The sequence below is a fragment of the Pleurodeles waltl genome, chromosome 3_1 (genome assembly GCF_031143425.1).
Source record: "Pleurodeles waltl isolate 20211129_DDA chromosome 3_1, aPleWal1.hap1.20221129, whole genome shotgun sequence".
In the NCBI taxonomy this organism is placed as follows: Eukaryota; Metazoa; Chordata; class Amphibia; order Caudata; family Salamandridae; genus Pleurodeles; species Pleurodeles waltl.
The window spans coordinates 786347335-786367547 of record NC_090440.1 but is presented as its reverse complement, the minus strand read 5'-3'; the positions used below and the strand labels follow the sequence as shown (position 1 = coordinate 786367547).

At 44.2% G+C, this 20213-nt stretch overlaps 1 protein-coding gene across 2 annotated transcripts in view; it reads left to right on the top strand.

Moving 5' to 3' along the window:
• The window catches only part of AMPD3 (adenosine monophosphate deaminase 3), a 101517-nt gene that overhangs the window by 58007 nt on the left and 23297 nt on the right, over positions 1 to 20213 (top strand). For both annotated transcript variants that reach the window (XM_069223619.1, XM_069223618.1), the window contains exons 10-12: positions 89 to 215; positions 11074 to 11237; positions 15427 to 15547. In XM_069223619.1, the coding sequence (XP_069079720.1) occupies positions 89 to 215; positions 11074 to 11237; positions 15427 to 15547 (412 nt within the window). The remainder of the gene's footprint in view (positions 1 to 88; positions 216 to 11073; positions 11238 to 15426; positions 15548 to 20213) is intronic.

Sequence of the window (20213 nt, the reverse complement as noted above, 5' to 3'; positions counted from 1 at the left end):
AAAGAACTACTGATGAAAGATCTACATAAATATATACCCTCTGAGAAATGAACATTAACGAAAGTTGTTTCTTTTTGATTTTTTTCAGTGATATATTTAGCTCAAAAAAGATTTTGCCTAATTTCGGGAAGATGTTGGAGAACATATTTCTGCCGCTGTTCGAGGCTTCGATCAACCCCAAGGACCACAAGGAGCTTAATCTGTTCCTGAAATATGTAAGTACAACTGGATCTCAGATTCACGAATGTTTGAACCTGAAAGAGACTCCACTTAATGCCGTGCAATTTAACCCCGGAGTGTCTCTCATACATCTAACCCTAATCATGGTCTTCAAGAAATATATTTTGACATTTCCCTTTTTAATCACAATTGCCAAATCATCAGTCAGATGTTTCTTGGTGGTTTATTTCATTTTCTGAAATGTTTGCCAAGATTCCACTGAGCAATCCTAAGATTTGTCTGAGATCACTGTTTAGTTCTGACTAGTGTGTATTTTTTTATTAACAAGAAGCTGTTAGACTGAGTTACTTACTTACTAGCATTGCCATGCCAGCCAATTAACGACATACTTTTTTATCATTGTGTAGAGAGACTAATAATCTGGAGGAGAAGGAGAGGCAATTGCAATAAATTGTGGAATTACAGAACTTGCTCCTTCCAGCTCACTCCATTTTTGTTGTGTGTGCCCTGGAGGAACTGTGCCCGTTTGCAGATTTGCTACAACAGAGGGTCTAGAGGATGAAGGTTTAGATGCATTGGCAGAGCTATGTTGGTTCCACTGATGAAATAGAAGGGCATTTTACAGAGAGATGATCTTCTGGTTTATGGCACAGAACCAGTTTCAAGCAACATATGCTGTTAGTCACAAAGCTATAGAGGGGCAACCTTTAAAAGCATTCACCCAATTTCAAGACACATTGGACATCATTGCAGTCCTTCAGAGACAGATTAAGAAAACAGTTAAAGGAGTCTGCTAATTGGTTGCCTTAATCATGCCATAGGGACGTACGACAACCCACTCGAACAGGCAGATCTTTAGAGGTTCTCTAGCCTCAGTCCCTTACAGAAGGACCCTTTGGGCAGGAATCCTCCCTACAACAGGCTCATCTTGACCCAGGAACACACTGTAATGGTCTTACAGTCAGTCATCAAAGTCACAGTACTCCTGCCAGTGATTTTCCTATTTGCTCATGATTTGTGGTATATGATGAATTACACACAATACTGAGGTACGTTCAGACCAAGCAAAACTAGAAATCAAAGCAGAGAGGTTGATCAAGGCCTAAGCATAGCCAAGTAGCACTCTTCAGCCTTGAAGAGAGGCATTACAGAGAAGAGATCCTTGGATAGCCAGACTCTGACTACTTTGATAGCTTGCATCACATTCTAGGTGTCACTTAAGTCCTCCAAAGTGCAAATATTCCATTTCTAATTCGACTTCCCCTGTCATCTGCATTAACCCCATTCTTCCTGAAGGCCAGCTGTAGAAGAGCTAGGGGATCCTTATATTGATTAGAAGATGTTTTCACTGAGGCTAAGATTTCAGACAGATCCCAGATTCTTTTATATACCAAATAACTATTGGTTCTGCCTGCCCTTGAGATTTATGCTTGGACAATGTTTTCCAGCACTTAGGCAGTAACCCACGGGAATACAGAATGCTTGTCTCCAAATGCACAGTCAGATGCAAGCCTACTGACACATAACATCTTGTAAGAGAACCGTTTCCTTAATAGGGTGTTCCAGCAGTAAAAACATAGGAAGAGACATGCTTAAAAATATGAAACATGGCTACTTTATTACCAGCAGAGGCACTTACATCTGTCCTACTTAGGATATGGTCGCCGTGTCAACAAAGTACTGTTTACATTAAAAGCAAACTATAAAAAGTCTGTTCACAGCACTTTTTCAAAATTTCCCATGTTGTAAATTTGAATAATTCGATGGGATACGCTTTGGTTTGGTTTGTTTTTCTTATTCACAAGCTGGCCCTGCGTCATTGAACAAGGATTTCCGGCTTCCTGCTGTGTTTCCCCACACTCTGTTTCAAGACAGAGTAGGTACTTCAGGGTTCCCAACGCTCTCTCTCCTGCTGCCACAAATGCTCCCTACTGTATAATGCTATTGTGCCACCTATTGTGACAATGTGGAGGAGCAGCTGAATTTGACCTTTTCGACTCTTTCCGTTTAGATGCCGATGTCCCTCAAATTCACCTCTACCCTCCACCACCAGTTGATATTTCTTTCTGCCTCTGGTTATTTCGCATGTGGTACATGTTTTACAATTTGTATGCACGTTAAAATTATTTTGGGTCCCCCAAAAGCAACTGCCATTTCATTTTCATATTGAGACACCAATTAAAATGTAACATATTAAATAATAATTTAATTCCCCATTTTAATAACTATTCCAACAAATTACATACATAAAGAGAGCTGATTCTTTCTTTATTTCACTTGATTAGCGGCGTCATTCCATGGAAGTCACACAGCATGTGAAAGGAACGTCATGGAACTGACATCACCGGAAGTGACATCACATAACAATTTTTAAAGAATCATTGCTAAATATTTTTATTTTAATAAATTAAATTTGATAACTAACACAACCACTAATTTTCCAAAACGAAGAATATCTAAATTAGTACTTGTAAAAAAAGAGTCTGTCAGATCTATCAAATCAATGCGCTTGCAAATCAACCCACTGGGTTTAAAAGCAGCAACATATGGGTAGGGTTTGCTACCTCTGACAACTCTTAAACGATGCCCCTTCATTTGACTGCTATATCAGGGGCCACACATTACGCGGTCTGGAGGCCAGGGATTCCAGCCTTTGAGTTCAAGGAGGCAAGGGAGGCACTGTCAGCACTGGCGAACGCTACTTGAGGCCATGCAGTTCCCCATGGTGCAGGATGCTCCGACCCTATTTGGGTGCCAGGAGTTCAAGTCCTAGAATTCAAGGAGGCGGCGGGGAAGGAGCTATCCTTGCTGGTGACCTCTACTTGAGGCCGTGCTGTTCCCTGTGGCACGGGATCTGCCTAACACTATTTGGGGGCCAGATCTTCAAGCCTCAGAGCTCAAGGAGTCTGGGGAGGAGCTGTCAGCACCGGTGAGCACTACTTGAGGCCTTACTGTTCCCCATGGCGCAGGACATGTCCAGTGCTATCTGGGGGCCAGGAATTCAAGCCCCAGAATTCAAGGAGGTGGGGGAGGAACTGTCAGTGCCAGCGAGCGCTACTTGAGGCCATGTTGTTCCGGTGATATAGGATGTGTGCGGGCGTGACATGGTGCACACAAGGGCCATAGCCCAGCCAAGACAAGGCCAAGAGCAGGTCTGTCTGCACCTGTCCACAGCAGTACAAGGCTGGGCTGGGCCCACCTCTTGGCCCCTGGACAGGGCATACTACCAGAGTTTCGGATCAAGGTAGGATAAACATTTCTTAATTTTTCTTAGCTCCTTCATGCTGCATGCCTTATCGATGAGGAAAAATAAGTTTATCCAATAGAATAAAGGAGGCGATAGGGGCAATCTCTCAACCTCCCCAATAACATCATACCTCTCATCAGCTACGAGTGCCATCACTTCTGAGTTAAAGCTAGTTGAGGATTGCATAGATGCCATTCAAAGGCTGATCAATGACCGAACCACCCAATCCAGTGACCTGACAGTGGAAACTCACACTGAGTCATCAGCTGGAGAAAATGTTACCCACCCAAGAGATCCTTATCCTTTACTTATGAACTTCAATCAAAAGGCATGGCTAAACCATCGAATCCCTGTATTTGACATGATTCTCTTGCTCACATTACTATTGCAAGTCCCAACAGTCCCCAGCTTAGTGCGCAAAAGCCTCCGCCTTCCAAACTAAAGCAGAAGAAAGAAAAAGCCCAGAGGGATGCAACTGCTGGAAGAAGGCCAAAGCCCGATGTCTCTGTAAAAAATGTTGGCTACTTTGGATGGGCTCGTTCTCAAGATGGGATTATATAATATATGTAAACCCTTTTTCAATAAAATGGAGGCTTATATTGAGGGATTTCCGAGGTGATGTCTCTGAGCAAATTAAAGCGCTGGGTAATAAAGTGCAAGCTTTATCAGAAACCCAGTGTAATCTCTTACAGATTCAGTTTCTGGACCAGCATGCATCCCATGCAAAAATCCTCTGCAAACCCATCCCCACATACTCCAGTCTTCCCATATCCATACCTTCTTCAAAAGCAGATCACAATAACCCCATACTCGACCTCGCACCTTGCACTGCCTGATATTATCATCCTTCCAACACAGCAGTTGTGTGGAACATCTGCAGTTACCATCTGATTGCACCCCATATATTATAGTCCTAGAAGGTGTCCCTCCTCTGAGCAAGGAGGCACACGAAGACTAGTGGGAATACAAATCTAAAGTATCCCATTGGCGTTAGAACAACTCAGGCTAGCTGACAGATTTAGCTGATGAGATTCTTATGGTTCAGAGGGTTGGATCGCTTGGCTACTCACCCAAAACCTCAAAGGGCCACTGAATAGTAGTAAACTTTAAAAATACATGGCTGGTAAGCTCTATGTTACATCGCCTAGACCTGTTAGTGAACCAACATGACAAGGTTTGTTTGCTCCCATTGGACTTTTTCTACCGTCCACCCATACCAAGAACTTCTGAATCTAACAAACCCAGGCCAAGACATATAATGGCTGAAATGCCCGCCGACCCCTTGCCCTTGAGAATCAATTTGCACATTTGTCAGGTCTGTCTGATATTAAATGACTGACTCTTCCCTTGGTCCCCATCTAACTCCATTATTATCTCCCCCTGTTGTTAGACATAACAATAGCAAGGGAGTGATGTCCAACGTAGACTTTCTTCAAATGGATGCCAATAGGGCAGACAGCCTTCGCTTTTTTCATGGAACATTGTGGGTATCCGCCTACAAGTTGGCAAATGAAGACTGCTCACAAATGGTTAAATAGTACGATGTTGTATGTTGTTGAGAGCCCTGGGCATTAGAAAACTTTTATATATTGGTGGTTTCCAATCCTTTTGTACAGCAGCTATGCCTTCTACATCAGGCAGACCAAAGGGGGACATAAGGGTTCTCATTTCGTTGAACTGTAGGAACGTCAAAGCTGAAGAATCCTTGTGTATGCCTTGCAGCCCAATTCTACATCTGTCATTTCCAGGTTTTTTAGAAGTCTTGCTAATCAATTTCTATTTTTTTTTTCACCAATCTATTGAATAAATTGACGATTTTGATTTATTTATATCAGAATATACTGAATAAAGCTGAGACAGGATGGCTATCATCTGGACGGGCAAATTCAATATTTCTAGCTGTCCCTTCACGTTTTTGGTCACACTGACTGGCAAGGGGAAAATATAATATACTTTGGGGCATATTTATACTCCGTTTGCGCCGGAATTGCGTCGTTTTTTTTGACACAATTTCGACGCAAAACTAACTCCATATTTATACTTTGGCGTTAGACGCGTCTAGCGCCAAAGTCCATGGAGTTAGCGTCATTTTTTAGCGTGGACACCTACTTTGCGTTAATTATATGCAAGGTAGGCGTTCCCGTCTAAAAAATCGACTCCGAGGCATGTGCGTCGGATTTATACTCCCGGGCAAAAATCACGCCCGGGAGTGGGCGGGTCAAAAAAAATGACGTACGGCCGCTTTTGCGCCGTTTTTTAGCGCCTGCAAAAGGCAGGCGTTAAGGGACCTGTGGGCTCTGAAGGAGCCCAGAGGTGCCCTCCCATGCCCCCAGGGACACCCCCTGTCACCCTTGCCCACCCCAGGAGGACACCCAAGGCTGGAGGGACCCATCCCAGGGACATTAAGGTAAGTTCAGGTAAGTATTTTTTTTTAAAAAAATTGTGGCATAGGGGGGCCTGATTTGTGTCACCCTACATGCCACTATGCCCAATGACCATGCCCAGGGGACATAAGTCCCCTGGGCATGGCCATTGGTCAAGGGGGCATGACTCCTGTCTTTCCTAAGACAGGAGTCATTTCTATGGGGGTTGGGAGTCGTAAAAAATGGCGCAAATCGGGTTGAGGCGAAAAAATTGCCTCAACCTGACTTGCCCCATTTCTTGACGCCCAAGCTCCATTTTCCCCTACGCCGGCGCTGCCTGCTGTACGTCGTTTTTTTTAACGCACACCAGACGGCGCCGGCGGCTAACGCCGGCTAACGTCATTCAATAAATACGGCGCCCGCATGGCGCTTCAGAATGTCGTTAGCCGGCGCTAATTTTTTTTACGCAAAACTGCGTTAGCGCAGTTTTGCGTCAAAAAGTATAAATATGGGCCTTTATGTATACTCCATACAGGGGTGCATTAAACCTGATTATTGTTAAACAAAATCTGCTCTTCACTTCAGACTTCTATAAAGATGGTGTGATTCATCCACCAACATTTATAGTCAAAGACAGTGGAAACACAATCGATTTTATATTGTGACCATCAGACGGCAATATCAGATTCTGATGTTCTCTCTTCCAATGTCAGTGACCATAATCCTGTTACAGTCTGCCTAAACTGCTCCCTTATTAAGACACAAATGTCTGGATGCCCCCTCCCCCCAATCTTCAGTATTGCCCCAACAGGGGAATTCACATTAAAAGGGAAAATATAGATCACACTAAACTTTTCAAGGACCTATTAGTAGGAAAGCAAGAAGAGGTAAAGTGCTGCTTATCAGAAGAGGCTAAGCCCCGGGAAGTCCGAGAAAGTTTTGATTATTGTTGCAAAATGGCATCTAGTATGGTGACCGCAAAGAAATCACATAGAAACTGCCCCATTTATAAACTGTTTAACACCACTTGCACTGTTGCCGTGGAGAACTGAAAATTGGCAGCCAATTCTTTACCCTATAATATCGAGGGCATTAGACAGGAAAGACATATAAACAAAATGACCTTAGAGGAGAGAAGAAAGGAGATAAGAAGGAGGTTTTGGGAAGACAGAATTAAACTACAACGGGGCATTTTGAGGAGTCATCAACCAGCCTTTTTTTCAGAAGACAAGCACCCTAGAATAGAATGCCATATCCCAGAATACCCATTCAGCCCCTCAGATTCATCTAATATTAACTTGGATAGAACATTCATCTTAAGTGATTATAATGATGTATGTGATTTTCCAAAATTGTCTTAAGGTGCCCAGCCCTGATGGTGTATCTATTGACGTTTTCAGGCAGAATTCCTAATTTTGGGCACCATTAATAACAAATGTGTTATGTGTTTCGAGAGGCAAGCAGAGGAAGCCTCCCAAATCAACCGACTTGGTACCACCCTATCTCCCTCTTGACTTCATCCACAAAGATACCAGGGAGGGTAATTCTTCAACAAGTGGAAAACTCGGTAGAAGAAAAAAAATATTTTCTGATGTACAATATGGTTTTGACCCAGGTGTGGGTACAGTAGAACAATAACTGAACCTACTTTTATTAATGGGGAAAAATGCCAAAGCTAGGAGGGGTTCTTTACACATAATATTCATGAGCCTGTCCAGTGTTTTGACCTGGTGGATAGGGGGACGTTATGGGATATGATGGGGGAGGCAGGTATTGAAAACTCCCTGATAGACCCCCTCAATCGTCCGCATTGGAGTACAGCCGCTCAGGTTAGATAGGGTCAGAACGGAGAACACACTCCCTTTTTTAGGTCCAACCGAGGGATTAGACAAGGTTGCATTTTAGCCCAATTTTTATTCCTTTTCTATGTCACTTCTTTTGATTCAGTGCTGGTGTCAGAAGGGAAGGATCTACCCAAGGGCGGGAGACACCCAGTTCCTGTCTTACTCTACACTGATGATGCAGGCTTAATTGCCCGCACTGCTAATGGTTTGCAGATGTTACTTGATTATTTTAATGAATTTATAGGGGATTGTAAGCTAAAGATCAGTCACCAGAAATCTTACATCATTATGTGTGGCCCTTAAAATATACACTCATAAAAATCTAAAATAGGCGAGACTGCCATTACAAAGGTTCAGAATTTTAATTATCTCTGCATCATGTTGGATGACAACTTAAGGTGGGACCAGCTCTTAACCCAGAGAGCACATTAACTCGCAGGGGCAGTTGACCCAATTTTTTAATTTGTGAAGCACCTTGATCACAAGCTTGTGAAAAAACTAATTTTACTCAACAAAAGTAAATGCCTTTCTGTGGGTATACATGGGGCAGCTGTGTGGGGTTATACCAATTCAGGGAGTCTGCAAACTTTAGAGAATACATTTTTATGTAGGTTGTTAGCAATCCCCAAGTATACCACAAGCCACATTACCCATTCAGAACTAGGCCTTCTTTACCTGGAAGATAGTGTGAAGATCACTCCCCTTCTTCTCTTGATAAAGGTGTAGCATTCTCCCCAGACCAAATTTTCCCAATTAGTTCTGGAGGACTGTATTAAACAAAACCATATGGACCCTACCCTATAGCTAGCTTATGTTAAGCACACTTTCCTTGATCTTGAAACTCTAAATGTATTCCATTACCCTAATGGAATAGATAACAATTCCAATACACAGGTGAACGCTTTATTTTATAAGCGCAGAAACTATACTACAGCCTCTAAAACTCTAACAGTGGATTCTGTTCTTCACTAGGGATTATGACTACGGAAGGGATAGAATCATATTTATGGTGCACAGCTAATTCTTAATACAAATTGTATCTGACCCACTTCAGGTTAAGCACAGTGAGTGCACTTTCTGGTTTCCTTTCCTCAGCCAGGCGCTTGGTTTTCTTCTCTGCCCTGTCGCCCATGTGATAATATTTCCTAAAACTCTAACAGTGGATTCTGTTCTTCACTAGGGATTATGACTACGGAAGGGATAGAATCATATTTATGGTGCACAGCTAATTCTTAATACAAATTGTATCTGACCCGCTTCAGGTTAAGCACAGTGAGTGCACTTTCTGGTTTCCTTTCCTCAGCCAGGCGCTTGGTTTTCTTCTCTGCCCTGTTGCCCATGTGATAATATTTCCCAGCAATCTTTAACCCATTTTATGTCTTTCTCGCAGATTTAATATCACACCGAGATACAAATTTTTATGCCCTATACTGCACGCCAAAGGTCTTAGGGGCTTATTACGACACTGGTGGTCTCACCATGGGACTGCCAATGCCAATGCCCCTGAAATCGCATTACAGTGTTCCTGCTCGACTGACTGACAGGAACATTGTATTACAATGTACCCGCTGCTACGGTATTGTTCTCGGCTTCCTTAAGGGAGCACTACAGCACCCTTGGAATGTGCACTGTCTGCAAAGCAGACAGGGTGCATCCTGAGGGAGCTGAGCAATGGAGCTCCTGCTCTGCCCATGCCACGGGTATAGGCAGGGCAGGGGCCCCCTTAGGGCCCCTGGCACTGGCCTTCCACCAGCCTTTTCATGGCAGGGTAATGGAAAGGCAGGCGGAAAGGTGAGTTGTAATCAACACAGCGGTGCTGAGTTCACGCCGCTGTGACTTAGCACAACTCAGATCGCCATTGGGTTCCATGTTCCTGGCAGTGATGGTAGCCCCCTGGCGGTCAGACCGCCAGCGTTGTAATGTGGCGGTCTGGCTGCCTGGAGTGCAGCGGTCCGACGTTCACCACGAGTCTGGTGGTCCTCGGACCGCCAGACTCATAATGAGGCCCTTAGATCTTACAAATCAAGCTTGCAATTTTCACAGCGCTTAGACCCGCAGCCTTTTTGCCATGCAGTTATTAGTCATATTTGGCAAGCATGAAGGCTAAGGAACGAAAATGACAGGGCTTTTTAGCTTTTCTACGTGTGGTTACTGTTGAACAGTTTTATTGAAATCTTTAGTATTTGAATATTTACCAGTATTTTGGCAGTTCCGGATGAACTGATAGTATTTGTTTTGTATCAGATATTTATAATTTGCTGTGCTGAACCTATTTTTGGTAATTTGTAGAATGAACTGATAATATTTCCTGTATTCGTTTATTTAAAACAATATTGTACTGATGCACAATTTGGTATATAGTTTTCTGTTTTTCTGTGTTTACTTAATGATATCATTATCTTTTTATGGTAATAGTGGAATAACGTTTTTTTTTAACTTTTTTTTTAAAGTAAGAAAACAGTTTAACAATTCAAATCTCATCACTTTCCAGAATGGAAAAACATCGGATAGATCGGATTTTGCTTGGACACAGTCTCCCTCTCCCCAAGCCTATCCCCAAAACTAGTACAGAGCAATGCATTTTTTATAATTATGCCCAATCTGATTTGCCAACTGAAGGGGGCACACAGGCCTCCTCAGTATTCAGAAATAAAGGTTTTTGACAGATTGACTGACTGTGTGAACCTAGTATTTACAGTCTGATGTATGCATTGGCACTGAAGCCGGCAGGCACTTCTGCTATCTGCTTTTTCAATAGCACTCGCTTATAGCTCAGCTAAAGCTCAGAGCCTACAAGGGGGGAATCTCTGCTTCTGGCTTCTTCTAGTCTGCAGCTGTACTTTCCTCCTCTGGTTGCTGCTCTTTTTGTGCTGCCTGTTGTCTTTGCTCTGCAGAGATTGGCACTTAAGAGGAGTTGTTCCCGTTATTGAACTCAAGGTGGTGGTATCACCTTCTCCCTAAATCTTCCTGATGTGCCCTATCGGAACAGGAGCTGAAACTGTACTCACAAATGAGACCCATAGATCTGATATCCACATTGTCTCTCCTCTTGGAAGCCTGATATACGACCGTCTCTTCCCCAATCCTACTTGACCAGGGAAGACTGATTGTGTGAACATAGTCTTTACAGTTTGAAGTAAGGTGCAGGATCCATGCCAAAGTTGTAGAGGCCCCACATTAATGTAAATTGTACTCAGTTGAATAGTCAATGGTTATTGTGATAATCTGACATGTATCTGGCCCTCAGGAGCTTACACTAGACAACCCTATGCTAGACTCTCTTACTTTCGTAGGTTTTCTTAGCAAATCTCTGTACACTAATGGTTAACCATTGATTGTACCCATTCTGATCCAGGCAGTAACCTTACCCTTTCATGCACTTCCATTTTCATTGTTATTGATTTAGGATTGTAGTAAACTCAATGCTCTTTCATTGCAGGTAACCGGCTTCGACAGCGTTGATGATGAATCCAAGCACAGCGACCATATGTTCTCAGACAAGAGCCCAAACCCTGACTTGTGGACGCATGAGCAGAATCCACCCTACAGCTACTATCTATACTACATGTACGCCAACATCATGGTGCTCAACAACCTGAGGAAGTAAGTGACGAAGGGCGCAAGGAGTAGATCACCTCCAGTGTCATTATTTTTAGATCAGGTGTCATGTTGGATGGAATCTGCAGTGCACGCAGCCCAGAAAACCTGCTTGTTAACTCAGCAGTATTCTTTCGGAAATGGAAATTTACAAAGGTCTATTCTGTTCCAAAATTGTTTGGGGCCCTCAAAGTGGTCAACAGGAGCAGCCAGTTTCCTTTTGGTCCTCCATCACTTGACTGGCCTCTGTCTAAAGGGACCTGGGCAAATAAGCTTTTCCTCCTAAGACAGTAGGACAAATATACACACCCAGTCATTCTTTGGCTATTCATATCTTCTAAATCACCAATTCCCTCCATTGGGTTAAAAGCAGTATTACACGTTGGTAGAACTTTCCAAATCAGACATCATTCATGTCCTAATGATCCTTAGACATCTTTTATTTCTTTTAATTGATTTAGATTGCAGTACATTCCTTTCATTCAGATGCCCAACAGATTGGCATGTATGATTGCATATTCTGTATACCCAGGAGAAGCAACGTTAATGTTCTTGTTTTTGTTTCTGTGGGCTTAATAATTATTTAAAGAAAGAATTCACAAGTTGGCATGATAAATTTGTGTTACCTTTGTTTAAAAGAAGGTGTATTCTTAATTAATCAACATTGTTCCGAAATTCATTCAATGAGTATGGTTAAGCCTAATGACACAGTACTGATTTGTCCCATTATTGAACAGAATTTAATACTTGATGATTATAAAATAATCAAAAAGTGTAATTTTAAGGATTTTTAATGCTGACGAAATACGCTTGTTTAAACAATTTGGGGGCAGATTTAAGAAAAGTGGCACTGCACATACTGTAGCGCCACTTTACTTTCACCCTTTAGCTCCCCACTGCCGCCACCATGTGTGTGCTGTATTTAAAATACGGTGCACCATGGCGCAGGGTAGGGGGACAATAGCGTCAGAATTTTTTGATGCTATTGATATACTGTTCAGGGTTAGTGCCAAAATGTTGGCGCTAACCCTGAACAGTACATAGAGGCCCATTGTAAACAATGGTGTGCCCCTTTTTAACGCATGCTCTGAGCAGGCATTAAAAATGCTGAAAAAAATAACGCAAAGAAATCTGTTAGATTTTTTGGTGCCATTATTTTGGCTCCCCTAAGGGGGAATGCCCCCCTTGCAGAAATTATGCCTGGTGCAGGCATAATGTGGCACAAGGGGTTACAAAGTGGTGCAATGCATGCATTGCGCCACTTTGTAAATCTGGTGTGGCCTTTTTGCCATAATATCACCACATTAGTGTAAAAAAAATGATGATAATGTGGCGATATTATGGTGTAAGGGGCTCTTAAATCTGCCTCTTGGTGTGAATAAAAAAAAGTGGAACCCGATCAGAATTTAACAATAAAGTATTCGAATTTGAAAGGGTATAAGGGTAATTATTGTGCCATCTCATAATTTTGAAATAAGAGCACTGTGATTCTGGGCAAATCACTTAATTTCCCTGTTACTATAAAGAAAAAAATTGACATTGTATAATGTTATTGTGTGCTCTTGTAAGGTGCTCTGATGACCTTGGGCCAATTGCTCGTTATGTAAAACTGCAAAAAAAGCCTATTGTGAATCAGGTTTTACAAACAGTGCTTCATGTAATAGCCCAGATTTTCCAAGACTCACTCAGTGCTTCTTGGTGATGTTTAAGCTTTGATCTGAAACAATACACGGTCCTATCATGTAAATTGTTGTGCTACGAAAAGTTTTCTATTGCTTAATTTTGATGCTAATACCTTAAAAGTGCCTTGGGCTCTTTTCCTATTAGTATACAGCCCATATTTGCAAGTCCTCTTCAACACCTGCACCACACTTGGATTGAGCAGAGCAAGAAAGCAGAGGGATTTATAATTAGAAGTCTGCACCCCTGGCTGAGCCATTTTGGTTAACTCTGTGGCTTGTACTGTCCCACACGTTCTCCTGAATCCCACAAAATCAAATACTGCACAGATAAAAGGGCTGTTACAAATGATTTCATGAAAAGCCGTCAATGCTATCTATGGGTCTGTGCACATGCCCCGATACTAGACTCGCCGACGGAAAAAAGTTATGATATTTTTAGATGTGAAGATATAAATACATAGTTTCCATTTCGGCTCAGTAAGTAAATAATCCACTGTTCCCGGCAGTAAATGACAAGCATCCACCTGTACAAGGGGAGAACCTAAATAGGATCTGTGTGTGCCTTCACTGGTGTAACAAAGGCTCCCGCAGCCCCCATGGTCCGGGGGACGGGAGAGGGGGAAGGGGGTAGAGGGGCCTGAGGTCCAGAGGGCCCTCAGTACAGTACATTGTGTACGGGTGGCAGGCCCCCGACTGGATCCAGGGGAGAGCGGTCCCCTCCAAGTATTTTGCAGGGGGCCCCCTCAAGTTTCTTTACGCCACTGTGTGCCCTGTACCCCTCTGTTAGACAGGAGGCAGTAAATAATGGGCACACATGTCCTGACTTCTTGCAGAAAGTAAATGCTATTCAGGCTTGGCTTGGTTAAAATTAAAACATGTCAATGTGTACATTGCATCTACTTCTATCAGAGGAGACAGCAAACATTGAGCCTTGTTTCAGCATCCTGTGGTAAAGCAGAAAGAAAAAAGCATCCACACGTTCCCTGCATCAGTTGAGACTGTGAATCGTGCGCATGTGTGACCTTCATCCCCGGGTATCAAGGAAGACAGTAAATAATACCCGAGTGTGTTATAGACCACCAGGTGGCAGAAGAGACAGTATATAGCGTTCATGGTTCATGTGTGTTCTGCTTTTTAGGTTAAACAGTAAAAATTCTCCATGTGCGTGTTCAGCATTCCCAGTGTCTCTGAGACGGTAAATATTGTCCATGTGTGTGCACTGCCTTAAGCGGTGTCACCGAGACAGTAAATAATGTACGTGTGTGTTCTGCCTTCCTCGGTTTCACTAGAGACATAAATAATGTTCATTTGGGGGAGGCAGGGAGCAGCAAATATTGGTTTTGTAAGTCCTGCATATTCCTCTGCCAGAGAAGAGAGTAAATAAGGTCAATATCTCTTTTCTGCATTTCCTTATGTCATCTGAGACAGCAAATAATATCAATGTGTGTTTTCTGCAATCCCTGATGTCATGTGAGACAGTTGTCCATGTGTGTGTTCTGCATTCCCTGGTGTCACTGACACAGTATATATTGTCTATGTGTGTGTTCTGCATTTCCCTGTGTCACTGAGACAGTAAATAAAATCAATGTGTGTGTTTGCATTCTCTGGTGTCACTGACACAGTATATGTTGTCTATGTGTGTGTTCTGCATTTCCCTGTGTCACTGAGACAGTAAATAAAATCAATGTGTGTGTTTGCATTCTCTGGTATCACTGACACAGTATATGTTGTCTATGTGTGTGTTCTGCATTTCCCTGTGTCTCTGAGACAGTAAATAAAATCCATGTGTGTGTTTGCATTCTCTGGTGTCACTTACACAGTATATGTTGTCTATGTATGTGTTCTGCATTCCCCTGTGTCACTGACAAAGTAAATAACACCCATCGATATGTGTGTTTTGCATTCCCCAGGGTCACTTGGACAGTAAATAATGTTCACGTATGTGTTCTGCATTTATCAGTGTCCATAAGATAGTAAATAATGTCCATGTGTGTGTTCTGTATTCCCTTGTGTCACTGAGACTGTAAATAATGTCCATGTGTGTTTTCTGCATTCCCTGGTGTCACTAAGACAGTAATGTCCATGTGTGTGTTCTGCATTTCCCGGTGTCACTGAGACAGTAAATAACATCCATTCAGGTGTGTGTTCTGCATCCCCGCAGTGTCAGGGGAAGACAGTAAATAATTTCCATGTGTGTGTTCTGTATTCCCTTGTGTCACTGAGACAGTAAATAATGTCCATGTGTGTGTGTTCTGCATTTCCCGGTGTCACTGAGACAGTAAATAACATCCATCCAGGTGTGTGTTCTGCATCCCCGCAGTGTCAGGGGAAGACAGTAAATAATTTCCATTTGCTTCCATCGTTATCCACCCTTCGTGTCTGGTTAGGCATTAAAAACGTTCATGTATGTAACCTACACCCCCTGTTGCCAGGGATACAATGAACTGGCTCCGCTTCTCCTCTTACAGCCATCGAGACTCTTATGAAACCAGTGGCCTCTTTTCTTTCTGCAGGGAGCGGGGCATGAGCACCTTCCTCTTCCGGCCTCACTGCGGGGAAGCCGGCTCCATCACTCACCTGGTGTCTGCCTTCCTTACTGCTGACAACATTTCTCATGGCTTGAATCTGAAGAAGGTAACGCTGCATCTTTGTTGTTTTGGAAAAATATCTATCACTCCTTCTCCCACAAAACATGTGCTGTTAAACACCCATCAAGAGATGGATATAGTGGCGGGGCCGAATGCCAGACCAAATTAATGAAGTCCTCGTGCCCAGATGTCAAGTGCTCGCCTTTACGGTTAGCAGACAGAATAATTGCAAAGTGATGGAGACCTTGAGCAGATCACGTGGCAATGTACGTGGAAAAATCCAGGATTTTCGTTAGGTGTGGCTGACTGAAATCTCAGGAGTCAGGGTAAAATGACTTTTTCTGTCGAAGTACATGTGTAAATATAGGGACCAGAAAGAGTTATTTGTTCCATGGCTGGATCATGATTATTCAGTATTTTACCTACTAATGTGTACTGACAAATCAGACGTCACAAGTAGTAACATAACACTAAGCTTCGGATATCTATCTATCTATCTATCTATCTATCTATCTATCTATCTATCTATCTATCTATCTATCTATCTATCTATCTATCTATCTATCTATCTATCTATCTATCTACCTGTCGGTCTATCTTTAGATCTAAATGAAAGGATGGATAGGTGAATGGATCGAAGAATGCAAAGATTGGTGGATGGACAGAAAGATGGGCTGATGAATAGACAATGGTGAATGAATGGTTTGGTTGAAGAAAGGGTGGATGGATAGACTGACGGACTCAAAGATGAATGGTTTGAAGGATGGTGGATTTAGGGATTGATAGATGGACTGAAGGATGGGTGGATAAATGGGCAATGGGTGGATTGGTTGAAGAATGGGTGGATGGATGGACGATGGGTGGTTTTTTTGAGGGATGCACAGATGGATGGTTTGATGGAGGGGGGATGGAGAGAGTGATGGACAGACTGAAGGATAGGAGGATTAATGGGCAATGGATGGATGGATGATACATGGATGAATGCATGGGTGGGCTGGAGAATAGGTGAATGGATGATGTCTGGTTTGGGAGATGCAAAGATGGATGGTTTGACGGATGGAGGGAGGAAGGGATGGATGGATGGATGTACTATAAGCAAATAGGCACACATACAGGCACGTAAGCAGGTAGCTAGCCAATTTGGATTTTTTGGCGATGATAACGTCCTCAAAGCACCGAGAAACTAAAGTTATTCCACGGTAATGAGGGAACTGATGTTGCTGGGTGGATCCAGAAGCTGAACACACTGAAACTGGTGGAAACATTGAATAGGTGCAGCCTGATGCTACAAGGGACGCTGCGAGAGAGTGAAAACAACTTTTGAGAGAGCGAAAGGGTCAGAGGGTGAACGACTTTTAGGTTGTGTGTTCGGCTTAGTGGAAATGTTAATGTACGCAGTGGATTGGTCATGTTGACTAGTACAGCTGTCTTTAACCAAAGCCTACGTCGAATCTCTCTGTTTCATAAGGAATTCAACAATGCCATAACTGCCCTGATGCCCCTTTAGTTGTCCCTAGAAGATTAATACAAATGTAAACATATACACCCTTCCTAGGGGGAATTCTATAGATAGGGTGTAGGAAGTTGGCTCTGTATGTGCTATTTCAAAGTAAGGAATAGCATGCACAGAGTCCAAGGGTTCCCCTTAGAGGTAAAATAGTGGTAAAAATAGATAATACTAATGCTCTATTTTGTGGTAGTGTGGTCGAGCAGTAGGCTTATCCAAGGAGTAGTGTTAAGCATTTGTTGTACATACACATAGGCAATAAATGAGGTACACACACTCAGAGACAAATCCAGCCAATAGGTTTTTATATAGAAAAATATCTTTTCTTAGTTTATTTTAAGAACCACAGGTTCAAATTCTACATGTAATATCTCATTCGAAAGGTATTGCAGGTAAGTACTTTAGGAACTTCAAATCATCAAAATTGCATGTATACTTTTCAAGTTATTCACAAATAGCTGTTTTAAAAGTGGACACAGGGCAATTTTCACAGTTCCTAGGGGAGGTAAGTATTTGTTAGGTTAACCAGGTAAGTAAGACACTTACAGGGCTTAGTTCTTGGTCCAAGGTAGCCCACCGTTGGGGGTTCAGAGCAACCCCAAAGTCACCACACCAGCAGCTCAGGGCCGGTCAGGTGCAGAGTTCAAAGTGGTGCCCAAAACGCATAGGCTAGAATGGAGAGAAGGGGGGTGCCCCGGTTCCGGTCTGCTTGCAGGTAAGTACCCGCGTCTTCGGAGGGCAGACCAGGGGGGTTTTGTAGGGCACCGGGGGGGACACAAGTCCACACAGAAATTTCACCCTCAGCAGCGCGGGGGCGGCCGGGTGCAGTGTAGAAACAAGCGTCGGGTTTGTAATGGAAGTCAATGGGAGATCTAGGGATCTCTTCAGCGCTGCAGGCAGGCAAGGGGGGGGTTCCTCGGGGAAACCTCCACTTGGGCAAGGGAGAGGGACTCCTGGGGGTCACTCCTCCAGTGAAAGTCCGGTCCTTCAGGTCCTGGGGGCTGCGGGTGCAGGGTCTCTCCCAGGTGTCGGGACTTAGGATTCAAAGAGTCGCGGTCAGGGGAAGCCTCGGGATTCCCTCTGCAGGCGGCGCTGTGGGGGCTCAGGGGGGACAGGTTTTTGTACTCACAGTCTTAGAGTAGTCCTGGGGTCCCTCCTGAGGTGTTGGATCGCCACCAGCCGAGTCGGGGTCGCCGGGTGCAGTGTTGCAAGTCTCACGCCTTTTGCGGGGAGCTTGCAGGGTTCTTTAAAGCTGCTGGAAACAAAGTTGCAGCCTTTCTTGGAGCAGGTCCGCTGTCCTCGGGAGTTTCTTGTCTTTTCGAAGCAGGGGCAGTCCTCAGAGGATGTCGAGGTCGCTGGTCCCTTTGGAAGGCGTCGCTGGAGCAGGATCTTTGGAAGGCAGGAGACAGGCCGGTGAGTTTCTGGGGCCAAGGCAGTAGTCGTCTTCTGATCTTCCTCTGCAGGGGTTTTCAGCTAGGCAGTCCTTCTTCTTGTAGTTGCAGGAATCTAATTTTCTAGGGTTCAGGGTAGCCCTTAAATACTAAATTTAAGGGCGTGTTTAGGTCTGGGGGGTTAGTAGCCAATGGCTACTAGCCCTGAGGGTGGGTACACCCTCTTTGTGCCTCCTCCCAAGGGGAGGGGGTCACAATCCTAACCCTATTGGGGGAATCCTCCATCTGCAAGATGGAGGATTTCTAAAGGTCAGAGTCACCTCAGCTCAGGACACCTTAGGGGCTGTCCTGACTGGCCAGTGACTCCTCCTTGTTGCTTTCTTTGTTCCCTCCAGCCTTGCCGCCAAAAGTGGGGGCCGTGGCCGGAGGGGGCGGGCAACTCCACTAAGCTGGAGTGCCCTGCTGGGCTGTGACAAAGGGGTGAGCCTTTGAGGCTCACCGCCAGGTGTCACAGCTCCTGCCTGGGGGAGGTGTTAGCATCTCCACCCAGTGCAGGCTTTGTTACTGGCCTCAGAGTGACAAAGGCACTCTCCCCATGGGGCCAGCAACATGTCTCTGGTGTGGCAGGCTGCTGGAACTAGTCAGCCTACACAGACAGTCGGTTAAGTTTCAGGGGGCACCTCTAAGGTGCCCTCTGTGGTGTATTTTACAATAAAATGTACACTGGCATCAGTGTGCATTTATTGTGCTGAGAAGTTTGATACCAAACTTCCCAGTTTTCAGTGTAGCCATTATGGTGCTGTGGAGTTCGTGTTTGACAGACTCCCAGACCATATACTCTTATGGCTACCCTGCACTTACAATGTCTAAGGTTTTGTTTAGACACTGTAGGGGTACCATGCTCATGCACTGGTACCCTCACCTATGGTATAGTGCACCCTGCCTTAGGGCTGTAAGGCCTGCTAGAGGGGTGTCTTACCTATACTGCATAGGCAGTGAGAGGCTGGCATGGCACCCTGAGGGGAGTGCCATGTCGACTTACTCGTTTTGTCCTCACTAGCACACACAAGCTGGCAAGCAGTGTGTCTGTGCTGAGTGAGAGGTCTCCAGGGTGGCATAAGACATGCTGCATCCCTTAGAGACCTTCCTTGGCATCAGGGCCCTTGGTACTAGAAGTACCAGTTACAAGGGACTTATCTGGATGCCAGGGTCTGCCAATTGTGGATACAAAAGTACAGGTTAGGGAAAGAACACTGGTGCTGGGGCCTGGTTAGCAGGCCTCAGCACACTTTCAATTGTAAACATAGCATCAGCAAAGGCAAAAAGTCAGGGGGCAACCATGCCAAGGAGGCATTTCCTTACACAACCCCCCCCCAAACGAAAGAGGATGAGACTAACCTTTCCCAAGAGAGTCTTCATTTTCTAAGTGGAAGAACCTGGAAAGGCCATCTGCATTGGCATGGGCAGTCCCAGGTCTGTGTTCCACTATAAAGTCCATTCCCTGTAGGGAGATGGACCACCTCAACAGTTTAGGATTTTCACCTTTCATTTGCATCAGCCATTTGAGAGGTCTGTGGTCAGTTTGAACTAGGAAGTGAGTCCCAAAGAGGTATGGTCTCAGCTTCTTCAGGGACCAAACCACAGCAAAGGCCTCCCTCTCAATGGCACTCCAACGCTGCTCCCTGGGGAGTAACCTCCTGCTAATGAAAGCAACAGGCTGGTCAAGGCCATCATCATTTGTTTGGGACAAAACTGCCCCTATCCCATGTTCAGAGGCATCAGTCTGCACAATGAACTGCTTAGAATAATCTGGA